General features: G+C 42.5%; 1 protein-coding gene across 1 annotated transcript in view; it reads right to left on the reverse strand.

The window, feature by feature from the left end:
• SGIP1 (SH3GL interacting endocytic adaptor 1) overlaps positions 1-18,895 on the reverse strand; it is a 242,371-nt gene extending 223,476 nt beyond the window's left edge. Inside the window, exon 1 of the mRNA XM_056122229.1 lies at positions 18,511-18,895. Within this exon, the coding sequence (XP_055978204.1) occupies positions 18,511-18,520 (10 nt within the window). The 5' untranslated portion in view covers positions 18,521-18,895. The remainder of the gene's footprint in view (positions 1-18,510) is intronic.
• Positions 18,896-19,423: the final 528 nt, after the last annotated feature.

Here is a 19,423-nt window from a genome sequence, read left to right on the forward strand (position 1 = left end):
TCCCCCAGACCCTCCAGCAGGGATTCCTAAGCACGAGTCAGGAGTAAGCCCTGAGCAGTGACGGGTGTCACCCCAAAACTGAAAAATTGAAAACAAATTATTTTAAAAGCTGTCACCGAGAGGGAAGCACTTTCCTTTTCCCAGGAAAGCCCCTTTCGCCTTGAACAATGTGGTTGCAAGGAAGTGTGTGTGTGTGTGTGTGTGTGTGTGTGTGTGTGTGTGTGTGTACAGGAGGGGTGTATTCACAGGCGAGGCAAGACATTCCCATCAGGAGCCTTCTCAAGACTTTGCAGGAATCCAGAATCAAGGCCTAGTTAAAAGCCCAAAGACAAATGGTTCACCCTGTACTGACCTGGTATCTGAAACAGGCCAGATACCAGGTCAGTGACAAGGGAAGCTGGCAGGAGCTGGGGAGCACAGATGCAAAGCAGCCTTGGGCAAGTCACCAAGAACACAGTCCACAGACAGTTCTAGAGCACCACAGAGCAGGTCTGGACAAGCCACAGAACCAAGGAGATAGGCGCATGGAATGGTAACAATGACAGTGGCCACGATCCACGGAATGCAAAGACCACAGGGAACCTCTTCAGAGTTCACTGTCCTGGAGCGCTTGCCACAATGGGAGCTCCCCACACCTGACCAAGGAAGGCGCCTTCTTCAAAGAGCTACTTGATAATCCCATTTCGCACTTGCCTCCCAGCCTGGCACTCATTTCTCATCATTTTTAAATATCTGGATTAATTCCAGGCCATCATGTCTGTCCGGAGGGGAAAGGGTGTTGCCCAATTCGCCCTTTCCTCCCTGGAAAGAAAGATGGCGGCCGCATGGGAGCCTTGTGGACAGCAGGTATGAGCCGGGGGTGTGGGGGTGACTAAAACCTCATGGGAAGGGGGGTGTTTTGGTCCGCCCTTCACGCCCTACCGAGGCCACCAGTTGCCCCCCACGAGCGGCTCTCCAGCACGGCCACGACTCCAGAGCACAGAAACCAATTTCTTAACTATCTGACTTTCAGTAGAAACACTTCCAGGGTCAATAAGTAAAATAGCAGAAATCCAAAACCAACATTTAATTCTTGAACCCAGCTGTAGAAAGCAAATCACTTCACAATGCTTTTTCAGCATGTCTGATTTGGGGGGAGGGGGTAAACTCTAAATAATAGTGGTGAATCTTTTAATGAAACAATGAATCTAATCAAAGCAGATAGAGTGTTAACTAGCATTCATCTGCCTCACAGGGACTGGGAGGGGTGGGGAGGTGGGGTCTTATTGGGGTTCTTCATGGTAAAAAATAAGTATTGGTAAAGGGAAATGTGTTTGATATTTGCATGACTGAGACCTAAACCTGAAAGCTTTGTAACCTTTCCCACAGTGATTCAATAAATAAATTAATTAAAATAAAAAAATTTGGATTAATTTAATGTTGTTGTCTCTCCCAGTAAGCTCCCCAAGACCTACTTGCATTCATGTGGACTCGCCCTCTTTATCCAGCTGGAGCACAATAGTTAGAGCCTCAGACATATTTGTTATCCATCTTGCGAATTAGCGAGAGAGAAAAAATATAAGCCAAGAAGGAAAGAATAAGAGGAGGGACTGGAGTGATAGTACAGTAGTGGGGCATTTACCCTGCACATGGCCAACCCGGGTTCTATCCCTGGCATCCCATATGGTTCCCCCAAGCACCACCAGGAGTGGGTCTTGAGTGCAGAGCCAGGTGTAACCCCTGAGCATTGCTGGGTATGGCCCAAAAGAAAGAAAGAGAAAAAGAATAAAGAAGAGAAAAAAGAATAGAAGGAGGGAGCAAGAAAGGGAGGAGGTGCTGGAGCGACAGTAGAGCAGGGAGGGCATATGCCTTGCATGTGATTGGTCTGAGTTGATCCTCGGCATCCCATGCTCAAGCATCCCGAGCACCACCAGGAGTAATTCCCGAGTGCAGAGCCAGGAGTAACTCCTGAGCATTGCTGGGTGTGACCCAAAAAGAGAAGTAAAAAAAAAGGAGGGGGTAAAGCATGTTAAAAGGAGGGAGGGAAGAGAGAACAAAAAGAAAAGCAGGCAGGAAGAAAGGAAACTGAAACTCAGACAGAGATAGCAAATGGCACAGATGGGATTTTAATTCAGATCTGCTTTGACTTCCAAGCCTCTTCTACTCTGCTACCTGCCTAGAAGAGATTCAGAACAAGAAAGCAGAATCCCCAGGAGAAAAAAAATGGGAACAGGAGCAAGTCCCACCAATAGGGAGCCTCAGAGAGTCTTCTCTGAGGTAGAAAAACATTTTAGGGTTCAGGCCACTTTGGGACTCTTGTGTAGGGAGAGCGAGGCCAAGCACTTCAGGCGGGCCCAGGAGAGCTGAACTCAGGGGGGCAGTGAGAACCCCAGTCTGTGAAATCTATCACTGAGGAAGCAGGTGGTGTCAGTGCAAAGGTTTACGGGGAAAACTGGAGCATGTCGGGGTCAAGCTTTGTGGACAGCTGGATATCTTACACAGTCATATCTTTCAGATCCAGCCGAGTGGTAAGAGCCGGGGGATGAAAGGCAGCCTAATCACCAGCCGATTTAGTATCAAAGTGACCATCAAAGAGCTGAAGTGCTCCAAAGCCATTTAAAAGCAAGTGCCTGAACTAGAGCGAGCGTTAGAGCTGCAATTCGAATATTTTCATTATGGTCACCTGTCAACAAGTCTTGAAAAATGCCTAATACCAGAATCATTTGTGCTTTTTTTTCTTTTAAGTTTCTTGAATAGCTGAACTAGAGCTGGCTCTTAATTCTCAGACTTGGGTAATGACAATGCCCAGAGCTTGAGGGAAGGCAGGGAATCCTTTACAAGATCCCAAAATTCCACCCAAATAAACAAACAGTTCAAAAAAATCAGGGATCTCTTCCACTAAAACACAATTTGAGACATTCTCCTCTCAAAAGGACAAAGTAAATAAAGGCAAAGCAGATTGCTTCCTAAGTACCCAATCCCATCCAGTGCTCATAAGTGCTAAATGACTTTAGCTGTCTTTGCCCAGTTTGACTTCACCATACCCACCTTCTACCATGTCTTCGTCCTGCTCCTTCACTGCTCTCCGGCCACCGTACCTTGAACAGACCAAATCCCAGGCTCTTTGTCCCTGCAGTTTTTACCCCTTTACTCCGGGTATGAGGAAATGAGTTTGTGGAGTTGGCTATGCTTGTCTGCCTTTAGAATAAGCGTCATGCATGGAGATTATCTGTTAAGTGAAAACGTCAGAAAGAGAGGGACATAGAAAAAACCTGAACTCATTTGTGGAGTATAAAATAACATAATATGAGACTGACACCCAAGGACAGTAGACACAAGGGCCAGAAATATTGCCCCATAGTTGGAACCCTGCCTCAATGAGCTGGGGGAGAAGGCAACTGGGATAGAGATGGGATCACTAAGTCAACGATGATTGGAGGAATTGTTCGGGATGGGACATGTGTGCTGAAAGTAGATAAAGGACCAAATGTGATTTTTTTTGCATGTATCTGTATTGCAAACCATAATGCCCCAAAGTAGAGAGTATGGGGGAAATTGTCTGCCATGGAGGTAGGGGGAGGGTTGGAAAGGGGGTGTATACTGGGGACACTGGTGGTGGAGTATGTGCACTTGTGGATGGATGGGTGTCTGATCATTGTATGATTGAAACTCAAACATGAAAGCTTGTAACTGTAGCTCATGGTGATTCAATTAAAAAAATTATATAAAAAAAAAGAATAAGTGTCATGAAAGCAAGAAGAAGACTCAGTCTTGCTCACAGGCATCTCATGCCTAAAACTGCAAACTGCTCATTGCACTGTCACTAAACTTCAGGATTTATTCCTCAGGATCTTAGACAAAACCAGATCAAGAGACTGGAGGACTAGAACTTGCCTTTCATGCAGCTAATGTGGGTTTGATTCCTGGCATCTTGCATGGTCTCTTGAGTACTACAAAAGTGGTCCCTTAGCACAGAGCCAGAAACAAGCCCTGAGCACTGTCAAGTGTGCCCCCAAAACAAAAAAACAAAGGGAAACAAACTGTATCAAGAGAGCAATGAGCTCTATTCTTTCCTGTGCCAACTTGCGAGGGATAAGCATAAGGATAGCAGCAGAAAACTCGAGAGAAGGAATCCAGACTAAAGAATTTGATCTGGCATTTAGATTGAGTGATTATATCCTGCCAGAATTATATGCAAAACTATATTTGGTTTTGTAACTAGGCCAAGATAAAATTCAGTTAAACACACTTTAAAATGTATTTTAAATGGTCTCGCATATTATTTCTAATGTATTTATTGTTAGAAATAATATTTTCTTTTCATTTAACAAAATTAAATATAGCTTTTCTTGCTCACACCAATAATTTATGAAATTAGAAACTGTGTTTGTGAAAAAAATTATTGCACAAAATGTGGAAGTATGGGAGAGTCCTAAGGATTTAGCCTGAAGTCCTCACATTAGATCACAGAATCTTAAAACTAGTTAGCACATTCCAAATGATCTGATTTAAGCCTTCACTTGAAAACAGTTTCCAAGATATTATACATACTAACCCTGATATACATTATAGTTAAATAAAATATACAGTTTAATACTGTCACATATATGCTGCACTTTAATCTTTACAAGGAGGTGAGAAAGGCAGGGAAGCTCAGTTTTCATCCTACAGATGAGAAAATATAGATAATAACTTGACCAAGGCACATAGCAAAGACCTTCACAAGGACATTTACAGTCAATTCCTACTGGATTGGCAAAGTCTTGGCTTGATCCTCATAGCTAGCTAAGAAGCCAGAAGAAATCAGAACTTTAAAAAGTAGAACCAATTTTTCTTTCTACTTCTTTGCTTTCTCCTTCCAATGTAAAAATGGCTTGACCAACTTCCCCCTGCTGCCTTTGAAAGTGCTCAGACTAGCTAGAACCCAATTCATAACTTTCAGCACCTCACCAAACTATCTTGGGAAATGAGAGCCAAGAATCTGTTATACACCCTATAAGCCAGTAATACGAACCATTCCAGCTCAGTACACAAATCAAGCTCCAGCTAATGGTCTAAATGTCTGAGAGTAGGATAACATTTTTGAATATGATAAAACCAAGAAAAACAATGCTTTGGGAGACAATTTTATAATGAATATATGAAGGTTAATCTTTCTTGACTGACCATTTTCTTTGCACCAAACATGTCTCTTAATGTATTTTAGATATCCCACATAACACATATTATAATGAAATAATACATATTAAGCAAATTTAATCCTTATAATAGCTTTTTCAGGGAGGAATAATCTCATGTAAATGAACAAATTGTAGCATACAAAGGTTAAACAAGGAAAGAGAAGTTTGGTATGGTTAGAGAACTCAAGCTTTTAACAATATACAGATTGCCTAGGATAGTGGCTATAATCTAATGTTATAATATGTTAACAAAGTAAAAAGTTTATATATGTGTAAATAAAAGTCTGTATTTATCCATATAAGATAATAGTAAGAAATTTGAGATAAACATATTTTGTTGTACATTCTGTTAGTATTCTATAGATGTTATTTCATCCACTTTACTTAGGATTTTATTGAGGTTTAGATTGTTTGTCCCCAAAGTTTATGTTGTACATCATATTGCAGTAGAGGTTGGGTTTCATGATAACTTCAGTTTCTTCTTTGTATCTTCCTATGTTCCAAGTTTTCTATAAGCTTGATCTATCATTAAATAAGAGAAAACCCATGCAGAATGTGTGAGACGCTAGATTAAAACTGGAACCAGAACGTGACTCTCACTAAGAGTAATCCAATGCAAAAGGTAGGTATTTGGGGAGAGCAGAGAACATGAAACCCTGGATACCACCTTAGCTTTGGATGACTGCAGCAGAGTTACACTTAACATGTCTTCACTGTGGGCCAAATATTGTGCTAAATGATTTGCATCTATTAACTCAATTAATTCTCAGGGTGACCATATGCTGGGAATCTTGACTATCCCCACAGAAGCCTTTGAATTACCAGGTATCTACTGACCCCTTACATATATCGCACATTGGGAATATGAAAACAAGACATAAGACATGGTCCCTGCTCTGGCAAATTCTTTGATCCTTGGAGGGAAAGCAAAGTAGATATAAGGGCACAATGTGCCTAATGGAAAACATCAGTGAAGACTGATTGAAAGCTTCCTGCTTTGTATTTTCCTAAGTTTTTGGCCTGCCAACTCATCCACTGGGCTTTAAACTATGCAGTTCCCACAATCAAGAGTACTGACTCCTCCATCAAAGAAACAGAATGTCTCTCTCCCTCTCTCTGCCTCTGTCTCTTCTCTCTTTTTTCCTCTCAAGAGATTATGATCCATCATTTTTTTTGTGATGATGAAACCGGTTTATTAACTTCTCAAGGTTATATACATGGGGTTTAAACTGGTTGGTCTGACTGTAAAGCCAATGCTCTCAAACCTACTACTTGGCCTAGGACAAAGGGACTCATTTAGACCTTGAATAATCAGAAGAGAGCTCACTTTCCAGAGGAGGGAATGAAGAGCACAAGCTAGGGAAAGACAAGGGCAAGAAGCTCCTATCTGAGTGGCATATTTGCACATGAAGGTATAAGGCAGACCAGGTATGAAAATATCGCATTATGGCATTTGAACAACCAAAATGTCTTTTTGCGGGACTGGAATGGTAACACAGTGGGTGGGGCATTTGCGTTGCATGTGGTCGACCCGGATTCAATTCCCAGCATCCCATATGGTTCCCCGGGCATGGCCAGGAGTAATTCCTGAGTACACGAGCCAGGAGTAACCCCTGTGCATCACCGGGTGTGACCCAGATTTGAAAAAAAAGCCTTTTTTCTGGCTATAAAATTATAAGAAGGTGTAAGGAAACAGCAAAGTCTAATGGGGTGTGATAACATGGGTGAAAAGAAGAGCACAGATCCCAGTACTGGAAGGATGCAAACACACAGCTCTGGGGTTGGAGGTGGAGGGGTGGGGAGGGTCTGTTGTTGTTTATCAGAAAGGAGGGAAAAGTCAGAGATGGCTCTGGCCTGGATACCTGACTTCCTGAATCTCTGTAGACACAGTTCTTTGACCTTGGAGCACAAAAAGACTAAGAGAAACTTGATGATAAAAATCAGTGGTATCAGAGAAGGATATGATCTTCTGTTTCTCCCCATTGCTATGATCACATGTATTTTAAACACTTTTCCACATCTTAACTTTCAGTGATACACCAAGGGAATTTGGGAAGACTGATCACATCAATGAAATACCCATACTCCATTTTTATTTCTCAGATTTCAACTTTGGAGAATTGCTCATGGTAAATAAAGTAAGGTGACATCATCTCAGGAACAATCTCCTATCACCAGGCAATGGTATAATGGTAGTCTGGAATGTGATGTGAGTTGGAGGTTGGGGCCTGGCGGGGGGAGGGAGGGCGGAGAGAGATAGAGGGAGAGAGAGAAAGAGGGAGAGAGAGAAAGAGGGAGAGTGAGGGAGAGAGAGTGAAAGAAGGAGAGCAAGTGAGGGAGAGAGAGAGAGAGAAGGAGAGCAAGAGATTGCTGCACTTGATTGATGATGCTTTCTATGGACAAGCAAAGGAGTGGACATAGGCCCTGTAGGATCACTTCTTAGCCTGCTCATTAGCAATATGTTGAGAGAGAAATTGTTAAGGCTGATCTACAGAAGCAGCATAGTAAAAATCCATTTGCAAAGCAAAATAGCAAGCGATAACGCCTGGCCCACGAAAGTCGAGAAACCCACGTTAGCTTGAAGCTAAAGAAAAGCACTAGAGAAGAGACTGGCATTGGACCATTTCATGCTGACAATCTCGTATGAATTTTACCAGGAATCTCTGGGATAGGAAACGGGCATGATTCCATGCTTCCTACTTTACAAACGGAGAGAACTGAAGAGCTCACTCAAGGTCACACAGCTTCCAGGCAGGCAGAGTCCCTTCAAATCCTGCTTCCCACCACTGACCCAGTGACAGCAGCTGTCTGAGTCATGGGGGCACAGGAGAATGCTATAAATGGCCACATTGTGTGTGTGTTCAGCAGAACCAGGGCCCTGGGGACACACTCATTTGTGTGTCCTTGGGCAGCCACCCAACAGATCTCAGCACCTTTGGACCTGAAAGACACCAAAGTTCCAAGCCTTTGTGCAGTCACATTCTTTTGGAATCATTCCTAAAATCAACCCTTTCCCCTTCCAGAGAGAATGGAAACCCTTGGGGAGACTGCTTCATTTGACTTTGGTTTCCTCAATGGCATAAAGAGATTGGATCGCATTGGTTCCTCTTCAATGGTGGCAACCCAGCTTCCAGTTTTCACGAAAATGGCCATGGTTTTCTCAGACTGTTGGAACAAAAAACTTCCCTCTCAGAGAGAAGGGGCTTTTGTTCAGAGTGGGAGCCAGACTTTTGGATGATAGGATGTTTTGTAGAGTTCAGGCTGTGAACGTTTACAGTGGAGTGGCCCAGTGATATCCAATGTCCTGTCTCATCAGAAAAGTCTAGGAAACCAGCAAGGGCCCCTGAAAGGAGCCTATTGGGAGAAAGACTCTTTATGATTGGGCAGTCCTTCAAGCTGATGGCTGGTCTGTAAGATCACGATCTGCTAATCAAACAAACTTGCTCAGATCTGAAAAGGCTTTTGAAGTACCATGTATCAGATCTAGATGATAGGCAAATTTGTTTGTCAACGAGGGAGCCCAGTTTCAATGTGAGCAGGATTTTGTGACTGCGTCACTGTACAAAGAAAGGGTATATGGCTAGCAACCACACTCCACTAATGAATGTTGGGACTTCCACTTGGGAGAGAGGCCTCCTCCCTAAGCAAGTCCTACCATCTCATTGGACCAATATGGCTTGTATCACTTTGTCCTCCCATTGCTCGAGCAGGCGTCAGTAACGTCTCCATAACTCCCTGTCGTGTGCTAGCTTAGCCCAATGGCGTAGTGGGGGATCTTTCAGGGTCAGGGGAATGAGACCCATTACTGTTACTGTTTTGTCATATTGAACACGTCACGGGTAGCTTGCCAGGCTCGTCTGTGTGGGGGTCATCATGGCTACCTGTTTGAAATAGAAATAGGAATACCCATTCTTTCTACCTCAGCCAGATGTTACACAAACAAACAAACAATAAACAGTCCAAAACAGTCCAAACAAACAAATAAACAGTTTGTGAGTCCTAATGTCTCACAAACACTGAGCTTCCAAGGACAGACAGCAACTTTTATTTTTCTGTCAAATTCTAAGTGCTTCCCATAGTACTTGAGATTACGGAAACAGTTCCATCCCTCCTGGTTGGAAGAATAAAGCATTCCAGAAACTTTGAAGGACGTGTGAATGTCACTCATTGTGGGACAATGACCTTGGTGAGCATGTCAATTTCCTCATTAGCCTGTGCGTCAAACTTATGGAACATGAGTCACTGCGCATGACCTTTTAAAAGAAAAATCCAAAATTACTAGGCATGATATATAATGGAAGTTGAGAGGAACCCCACAATTCAAACGAAAGGACTTGGTCTCAAGTCCAAACTCTGAAATCTCCCGGAATTTGACTGAGCCTGTGTGGAAGAGCAAGACTAGACTTTGTACTCTCAGCTTGATCATCAGGCTTGGACTCAGAAACATGACATTCATCCCTTACACACCTGGGTGACTGAGACGGAGATGCGTCTACACAAGATCATGCCAGAACCAATATCAGAAGAAGCTTCGAACCTGTGGCTGGACCCGGGGATAAAACAGGCTCATACTGACTGACTTCCGCCAGAGGAAACTCTGTTGCATGTATATTACCTCTCTGTAGACCTCTTGAACATCCCTCTCTCCCTTGCCCCAGACACAATGGCCCCCTTGCTATTCTGCCCATGTTCTGAGCCTCTGCACTTACTCACGCTCCTGTCTCTTTGGATTCTATATCCAAATAATTACATGGTTGCACACTCCCTGCCAACACTCTACTCTTGGCCCCAGTGACTTCATAGTGAGTCCTTTTTTCACCACCCTATTTACAACCGCCACCTCATCGCCACCTCCCTGAACTACTTCCTCTATGCTCTGTATTTGATTCTTTTCCAGAATCCTTGTCCTCATCAAATGTGCCCTATCTTTCCTTCCATTACATCTCTCCTGCTCCAAACAGGAAGCTCAAGATAGGCAAGAATTCTGATCTATTGCTCTTTATTGAACGTCCAACACCTCGAAGAAAGTTTAGGGTTTAATTTGCATTAAGTCCATAATCTGAGGGGCATATAGAAACAGCTCAATGCTAGAAGCTACTGGTGAGGGATGATACAGCAGAGAGGCATAGGAGGAAAAGAACAGTTGTGGAAGAATAAGCAATAAAAGGCATAGATGAATACATTTTTATATCGAATATTTTTCAGGTGGAGAGGAGTCACTCACCGATATTCACACCTTTTAAAAAATCAGTTTGATGGACTGAACATGTTTGCCACTCGATGCCTCTTTTGCAGACCACAACACCCAAAAGGACAGAGAGAACAAAAGGGAATGCCCGGCCACAGAGGCAGGGTGGGAAGGGGGGGTTGGGGGTGGGAGGGATATTATCCATGGTGGTGGAAAATGGGCACTGGTGGAGGGATGGGTATTTGATCACTGTATAATCGAAACCCAGGCACAAAAAAATTGTAAATCTACAACTGTACCTCATAGTGTTTCACTAATAAGAATAAAAATTTAAAAAATTTTTTAAAAATTTTAAAAAATTTTTTAAAAAAGAAAAAAAATCAGTTTGGGGAAGGTTGGCTGGAGCAATAGTACAGCAGGTAGGGCATTTGCCTTGCAGGCAGTCGACCTGGGTTCGATTCCCAGCATCCCATATGTTTCCATGAGCACTGCCAGGATTAATTTCTGTGTGCAAAGCCAGGAGTAACCCCTGTGCATCGCCAGGTATGACCCAAAAAGAAAAAGAAAAAAGTCAGTTTGGGGACTTTACATCATTCAGTAAATGCCAGAAACTCTTTGAATCAGAAGTTTTAAGGGATGAAAGATCAATTTCCTCATTTTGTTTACAGGAAACCAAATCTGAGGAACCACAGCAGCTTTCTCAAGGCACAGAGCCTTGCAGGCATAACACTCAGACTCAACAGTATGCCTGACCTGTGGACCCGTGCTCTACCACAAAAATTCAAACTGCATAAATCTAATGAGTACAGTGAAATCAAGAAAGAAACTAATCCTACAATTAGAAACCATTTGAATCTGGACCTTTTTTTGGGTCACATCCAGCGATGCTCAGGGGTTACTCCTGGCGGTGCTTGGGGAACCATATGGGAGGCCAGGAATTGAACCATGGTAGTACAAATGCCCTACTTGCTGTACTATTGTTCTGTCAAAATCGTTTGAATCTGGAAATCCTCACCTACCATTCATCACTTGCCAACCACACTAACACACTCATTAGTTGCCTTTGAACTTGTTCATTTATTTAAAACTCCTTCCACAAATTCCAAGTTCTCTGGCTCTGAAAAATCATTATGTTCAGATTTGATCATAAATCAGAGAAAACATAAAAAGAGCACAGGACAGTAAAGACAGAATGAAAAAGATAAGAAAAATGGGGGAAAGGAGGGAAAGATATGAAGAAAAAAAAGAAGAGAAGGAAAAAATGTACAGGATATCGAAAACACTGCCCTGAGAATTTTTATTCTGAGTAGTTGTCACTTTGCACTATAAAACCATTTCCTTGGAGCTAATCCACGGAATCATTTTGGCTCAAGTACATGTTTATAATGAATTAGTCCTTAAAAAATTTTTTGAGAGGGGCTCCTAAGCAGTGCTCAGGGAGATTCAGGGCACCTCTGGTGATTACAGCCAATAGTCTGTCAGTACAATTCAATGCTGCTTAGGCCTTGCGATGGCCATGCTTGAGGGTGCTGCAGAGCTGCACCCAGTGATAGTTGGGGGCAGGAGGGTGAGGTGATTCTGGGAATCAAACCGGGTCAGCATATGCTAGATATGTGCCCCAGCTGCTGTGCTAGCTCCTGGACCCATCAATTATTTCTTTTGCTTCTCAAACTGTATTATCTGCTTCTTATGATTTAGTAAGTCAATACTTTTCCATTTTCCCTAACTGCTCATGTTTAGAGATCTAGTTCCTCAAATCTATATTTGAGCATGTAATTTTTTTTTGTAGATTCACTATTTTTTGTGCTTGGGTTTCGATTATACAATGAGCATGTAATTTTATATGCTACTATGTCCCAAATAATACCTCACGAGGTATGGTATGAAGTCATTGTGATGGTTTATTTCTAGCTCATTCAATAAATAAACATACTAAGTGTCTATCCCGGGTCAGGGACTGAGGACAGAGAGCGGGCTAAGGGAGAGACTCAGCTCATAGGAATCAAAAGGCGTGTTCTAAGTAGTGTGTTGCTGAAGGGACTCAGTGTCCCAGGGCATTGGGTGAGGGAATATGGGAAGGTACTCAGAGGTGACAGCTTTGCTGGGAACATAAGAAAATAAGGAGTTCTCGAGTTGGTAAAAGTTTTCAAGGCAAAGCCTTGGGGCGGGAAAGTTTGGTGTTTCTTTGTTGGAGGGGGATCACACCCAACAACACTCAGGAATTATTCCTGGCTCTGCACTCAGGAATTACACCTGGCAGTGCTTGGGGGACCATAAAGGATGCTGGGGATTGAACCCGAGTTGGCCATGTGCAAAGCAAATGCCCTAAATGCTGGCTGTACTATCACTCTAGCCCCAGGAAAGTATATTTCCCTAAACCCTCTGAGATTGGCAATAAGGAAGCCCCTGTACGAATTGCATTACAGGAGCTTCAGAGGTGAGAGTGACTAGGCTCCTTCCTGTATGCTGTGGAATCTAGAAGTGAGAAGATATTTATTCAGTTATTTATTTATTTATTTATTTATATTAAATCACTGTAAGATACAGTTACAAAGCTTTCATGTCTGAGTTTCAGTCATACAATGATCGAACACCCATTTCTCTACCAGTGCACATTTTTCCACAGATGTCCTTAGTATTCACAGCTCCCCCCCCCCCCACCCATGCAACCTCTCCCCCTGCCTCTATGGCAGACAATTTTCCCCATACTCTCTTCTCTACTTTTGGGCATTATGGGTTGAGGCTATCACGTTTGTTCCTTTATCTACTTTCAGCACACATCTCCCATCCCGAGCGGTCCCTCCAACCATCATTGACTTAGTGATCCCTTCTCTATTCTAGCGGCCTTCTCCCCTAGCTCATGAGGCAGGCTACCAACCATGGAGCAATATTCCTGACCCTGAGAAGTGAGAAGATATTTAAGCCAGCAGTGACATGACACAGCTCACTGAGTACACTACCCAGCTTTCTGAGACTCTGTAGACACAGTGAAAGGCATACACAGGCATTTCAGGACGGAGACTTGCCCCTTCCCAAGTCTGAACCTCCTTCCCCAATAGTTATCTCACTAAACACCAACCATCCTGCGCTTATATTTGATAGTAAGACTCAGTGCCTCTGCTTCATACCTTACTTTTGCCTCAAAGGGATCCTGAATTTACTGTGTCCCCCAATTCGCTTATATCATGACCTCTTTATTCTCCCCAAGGACTTTTTACAGGCACACAAACCCAAATCCCTTATAATCCCTTAACCTTTAGCTCCCTTCCAAGTCTTTCACAGTGATTCTAATACATTCTCTGCCATTCATAGTTGCATTTGTGAATTTGCAGGAGGAATAAAAATTACAAGATAGTAACAGGAGATTGGATAATATTAAGTCAAGAAGAGATAAACCACAAATATGGAAAACATAATTGAAAAATTATGTGCACAAGTTTCTAAAATGTCTAAAATTTCCTAAAAATCTCTTCCCTAAAACTTATTAAAATTTCCACCCTATCTCCTCCAAGTCCTCTCACTGCACCCTAGTTCCCTCAATTAGCAACATTAGAATTTGAAAACACATTTAATGCTTTGTTCTCTTCTGGTTGATTACTATAGTAACCATGCTGTACTTTGCATACAGCCTGAAAAGTATCAAGGATTTCATTTAGAAACTGGGTTAATATACTATGGTAGACTATTATAAGAATTTGACCATCACTATGTCAAATTATTCCAGTGGGGATATTTGTTTCAGTGTTCAATTCACAAACTTTCTGAAACATAACAAATATGCAACTTGTTTATTTGAAACATGGATGGTGAGCATATCAAATTCAACAAGAGGGATTATCCAGAAGTTTCTAATTTGGTTGGTTTCAGTTATGTTGCTCTTCAAGATGACATATTCAGTGGGAGATTTTAAGTTGACCTGGGATTGGTTGAGGACTCAGATCTATAAGGTTCTTTCAGACACTGAGTTGTAAGGAAGAAAACAAATTACCTAATGATGTAACATATACTAGAATTTCATATACATTATTAGATTTTCCAAAATAACCTCACTGTTTTTAGGAAGAGAATTAGCCAGAGAGTTAGAAGAATTCCCTTTAAACCTCCCAAGCTAATAGAAAATGAACAGCTACAGCACCAAAATACTTTGCTCCTTTTTGATCACATCAAAGAATTTTCTATATAAACAGATTTTTGTTTATAGATGGGGGAAAACCTGTTTACAAGGTTCATTGGCATCATAGAACATATGTTAATCCATGATTGTCCAAAATTTCCTAAATAATAATTTTAAAGATCAAAGGCATTAACAAAAGATTAAAATGTCTGTTTCTGTGAATTTTCATGTCAGAAAGATAATATTTGACCAAAAAACAAAACAAAATTTGTTTTCAACTGGACTCACATGCTCACATTGCACAAAGAGAAAAAATTCCCATTTAAAATGTGTTGAAAATAAAAAATATAAGCTTTGTCAATAAGTGAATTTGGGTTTACCCAATTGAGTCACTACCATTCTATTTGCCCCAATGTATAGTTTTGTTTTGTTTTGGTGTTCAGGTCATACACGGCAGTGCTCATGACTGACTCCTAGCTCTGCAATCAGGGATTACTCCTGGTGGGGCTCAAGGGATCATATGGGATACCTGGGATTAAACCTGGGTAGGCTGCATGCAAGGCAAGTGTCCTACCCACTGTACTATCTCTTCACCCTCTGCCCCAATGTATTAATATTTCAATTTTTAAAAATATTGGCGAAGAATTCCAAGAATGTCCTTAGTTTCATGTTATTATATAATCAAGATGATTCAATCAACTTGAACATCACAATTAAGCCTATAAATCTCTATTAAAACACGCTTTCGAGTTATAAGATGGATCGTATACAATGAAACCATTGGTACCCCAAAACATACTTCTGCACAATAGCACTTAAGAGCTTGAATACAGGACTAAAAAAAAAACAACACTAAGTCTGATTCTGCCTGAATAGGGGGCAAGTTACAAGATAGCTCTACAAATAAACTAATAACCTGAGAAACCCTGAATAGATTTCAGTGATCTTTGAAGCCAAACGTTGTTTCAAACATTAATAATAATATATGACAAACAATAGAATCCTTGAGTACTTGTGCATATCTCATAGACTGCATGGCAGGCCTAGCAAACACTACTACCACTTCTTTTGCTCATCCTCTTCCCCTTAACATGCGTGCGACATCATAAGGCACATCATCCTGTGGCAACCTTAGAAAAGACACACAACTCAGTACTGAGCAGAGCCTGAGAATGCAGGCATCAACCAAGTCTCCCAAAATAAATTTTTAAGGTAAAAAAGTGCTTGAACTGAACCAAACTGTTGACAACTTGCTGGAGACCCTTGCAAAATGATTTCACTGCCTTCTGCTCTACCCCATGATCCTAGCCTCATGGGGAAGGTCACAGGATTCTGCATCTAAGACCAGGATTTCCCAAAGGCATCAAATGAATAGAGGCCATATCCTGTTCCATCCAAACAAGAACCCAGAACTAAACTATGAGCCATTCTGATGAATATTTGTTTATTCGTGTTTTACACAAAGTGGAGAAGTGGCTTTGAAAAGTAGCCATGGCAAAGTTTTTCCTGTATAGTGGACATGTTAGCAAATAGAGAAATCAAAACACACATTAATGCAAGGAACATAGGAGTTCTCTCTGTAGAACGGGGTCTGTGTGCATGGTAATGTGGTTGAGTGTGTAGGGCAGGGGACAAAAGACAGAGAGGAAAGAATTATCCTTGAGAAGAGACAATTTTGACTATTTAAATATTCTGTGAAACATTTCAGAGCCCACTGGGGTTTCAACCAGAGGCCAGCCAATGCCAGGATTTGAGCGTGCCTGGTAGGTGGGTGTTTATCTTACCAAGGTGATCACAATAGAAGCTAACATGCCCTAAAGATGAACTAACTAGAAATAATAATAATTTTGTCATGCCTCCTGAGTAAGAGTAATTCAGAGGTGAAATTCTGGGCTGCAGCTTCAGAATCATGTACCTATGCTCAAAAGACTGACAGCAAAATTTGGAGGCCATTTGATAGACAAATTGATCTCTGCTTCAGTTTTCTACCTACCTTTGTCAGGTCCCAGGACCATGACTAGGTCATGAAAAACATTTAAGTAGAGGGGATATAAAATGACTAGCTGTGTTTTAATTCTCAAGCCAATGGAACCACCTGTCTCATTTCTTTTGCATAGACCTGATGGAAGGAAATCCAGTATCACCTCTAATTGATAACAATGCTAAGATGACACCCTTCATTGGATGTATTTGACAAACCCAGAGTGCTTGTTTTAATTCACCTCCTGACACAAGTCTTTGTTCGAGTTCTTGCTCCAGTTTGGGCAGTTCCAGGAAGCTTATTCCAGGGCTCCTAACTGGGATGGCACAATAGTCAGATACCAAAATTTATCACTGAAGAACATCGACACATGTTATTTCTCTCCAAGAAGAAATTGAAAGTCAAGAAGTAAAATGAAAGAGTCTCCACATCCCTGGCTAAGATTAAAAATCGAATCAGGATGTGCTATTTATTTTTAAGAGATTAAGAGATGTTATGTGAAATTTAGCTGGAGAGTAGCTCTACAAACAAGGTCTTTATTTTTTTTCCAGGAACAGGGTAATCCACATCAGCTTTTAATTGAAAAGTACATTAGTAATACTCTTTCTGTTTGTCTTGCCTTGTTATTCAAAGATGAAATCCATTTTGAATTAATGAAAATGATTTAATCTTCGAGCATTAGTAATCTCTCCTTAGGTCTCTATTTAAAGAACTAGCTGGAGAACCCTTTGAAAACAAGATCAGGCTCCCTAACACAATGATATTCAATCTCTTTTTTATGGTTTTCCCCCCTCCGAAAATCTGTGGGCCATGACTGTAGAATTCTTCACTCCCCAAATCACATTACCAGTGTTTGACATGATGACAGAGAGAGCAAAAAGAATTAATTTCTCCCAAGTAAGTCTAGGCTCTACTGTTGGGTTTTGTTTTGTTTTCCTTTAAAACCATCCTGCTCCTATTCCATTTTGACACATTTCTAAGGCATGTTTGAAGCCTCTAAGGTCGACCTTGGACTAAGAGGTAGTCTCTCTGCCATTTTCATGGCTGATTTGACACTCATTATGGACTCAATTGTGCATTGTGAAATCCAGGCTGGGGACAAATTTCTGCCTGTCATCTTTGGAAAGGCCAGGAGTCTTGCACCATCCAATAGTGTGAAAACAGAGAATCAAAGCCTGGGTAGGCCTACATCTTTCTTAATCAGCTGGATGATTTTTAGGGAGGTCTTGGCTGTCCTTATCTCAGGCTTGAAAGGGTAATTTAAAATTTAGTTTAAACAACATCTCTCCAGGGAAAGTTCCTCCTTACATTTAATACTGGATAAAAAAAAAAAAAGAAAAGAAAAAAAGAAAAAGGATAATCATTAAGTAATCATTTGCTGCTTGGCTACAGAACATGAAGAGGGGAAGGCATTTAGAAAGCACAAAATCCTTTTTTTTTTTTAACCTGATAAGACCCTGATTCAGGAACCAAGAGGCCCCGGATATTTTCCTTATATTGCTCGCTCAGTTGCAAAGACATTGCTATAAAACTATATCCTCTGAACCAAATTTGCTGCACCTCTCATCCCGAGACTTATTGCAGAAATTAAAATATTTCACAAGCATTTTAAACGTCTCCAAAGAGTTCACTGAAAATGACAGCACGATTACTTCTGTCAATGACCTCTCCAGTCTAATGTCAATTTCAAGAAACCAAGTTTCCATTGTAAATGTTTAATCAGTGTAGTCCCAGGAACCTACAGCAGAAAACCTTAATCTACTCTCCCAACTTATCTGCTCAGCAAGCTCTTTCCTCGCTCTATCTCAGCTCCAGTGCAGACACTTTAGGGGTTCCCCCCCTCGCCCCCCAAAAAAGAGCTTGGAGCTATAGGTTCTGAGCTTAAACAGGAGCGCTGTGGTTTGATTCCTTTAGTCGGTCGCAGAGCAAGCTGCAGCCTTCCTGCTTGCAAATGCTGGCGACAGGGTTCTAGACCTGCCAGAGATACCGGCAGCACCCGTTCTACAGCAGCTTCTGCCCGAACCGTGCCCGAAGCCGGGCGACCTAGCACAGCAGAAAAGCATCCTACCTTCCATCATGGTGGCAGAATTGCATTCCTTAATTTCCAAGGAGTCTGAAAAAACGCAGGAGGATACGATCCCAGCTCCCAGCCAAGTCTTCAGCACGCTGCGGCAGAGAGGCGCTCTCGTTTGCTGCCAAAGCCAGAGGAGACAAGTGTTAACCCCCGACACAGGCCATGGATGCTGCTGGAGCCGCTTCACCTACGGGCTCCCGGGAAGATGCTGCGAGAGAAAGGGAAGAGAACGGCGAGCCGGCAGAGCTGCGCCGCCTGCGCTGCCTCGGCCAATCCCTTCCGCGCTGGACCGCGTCACATGGTAGGCAGCCTGCATCTCCTGACACAATACCCCCGGAGAGAACCTATTTCCCGGCCCGGTCCTCTCCAGCCCGGCCCCTCCCGCGGGGCGCCCCTTCCCCACCTGGGGACGCGCGCGCGCCCCTCCTCCGCGGCTTCCCAGCCTGCTGCTTCCAGGGGGGTCCGGGATGCACGATCAGACGCTGCCACCTTCCAGGGGGGACTCGGGCACGAAAGGAGCCGCTAAGCCACTCGCCGCGGAGGGGATGTGTGGTGTGTGTGTGTGTGTGTGTGTGTGTGTGTGTGTGTGTGGTGTGTGGTGTTTCCTTTTAGCAAAACTTCTCAGGAATTCCATGCAGCCCGAAGTCTCAGCTGCACACTTGAAGCTCCCTTCCCGTTCCCTTTGGCCCTGCAGGAATTCCAAACGTGTCTGTGGCCTGTGAGCACATCTGTGACTCTCTCTCTCTCTCTCTCTCTCTCTCTCTCTCTCTCTCTCTCTCTCTCTCTCTCTCTCATTCAAGAAGGGGGAAAAAAATCAATTCGGCTGACGTCACCTTATAAACAATTATCCCCCAAAGGATGATGCAGAAGGCATGATGTGTCCCCCCCTCCCCGCTGCCTTCCAGGG

Source organism: Sorex fumeus, unplaced genomic scaffold, assembly GCF_029834395.1.
Source record: "Sorex fumeus unplaced genomic scaffold, SorFum_2.1 ptg000045l, whole genome shotgun sequence".
In the NCBI taxonomy this organism is placed as follows: Eukaryota; Metazoa; Chordata; class Mammalia; order Eulipotyphla; family Soricidae; genus Sorex; species Sorex fumeus.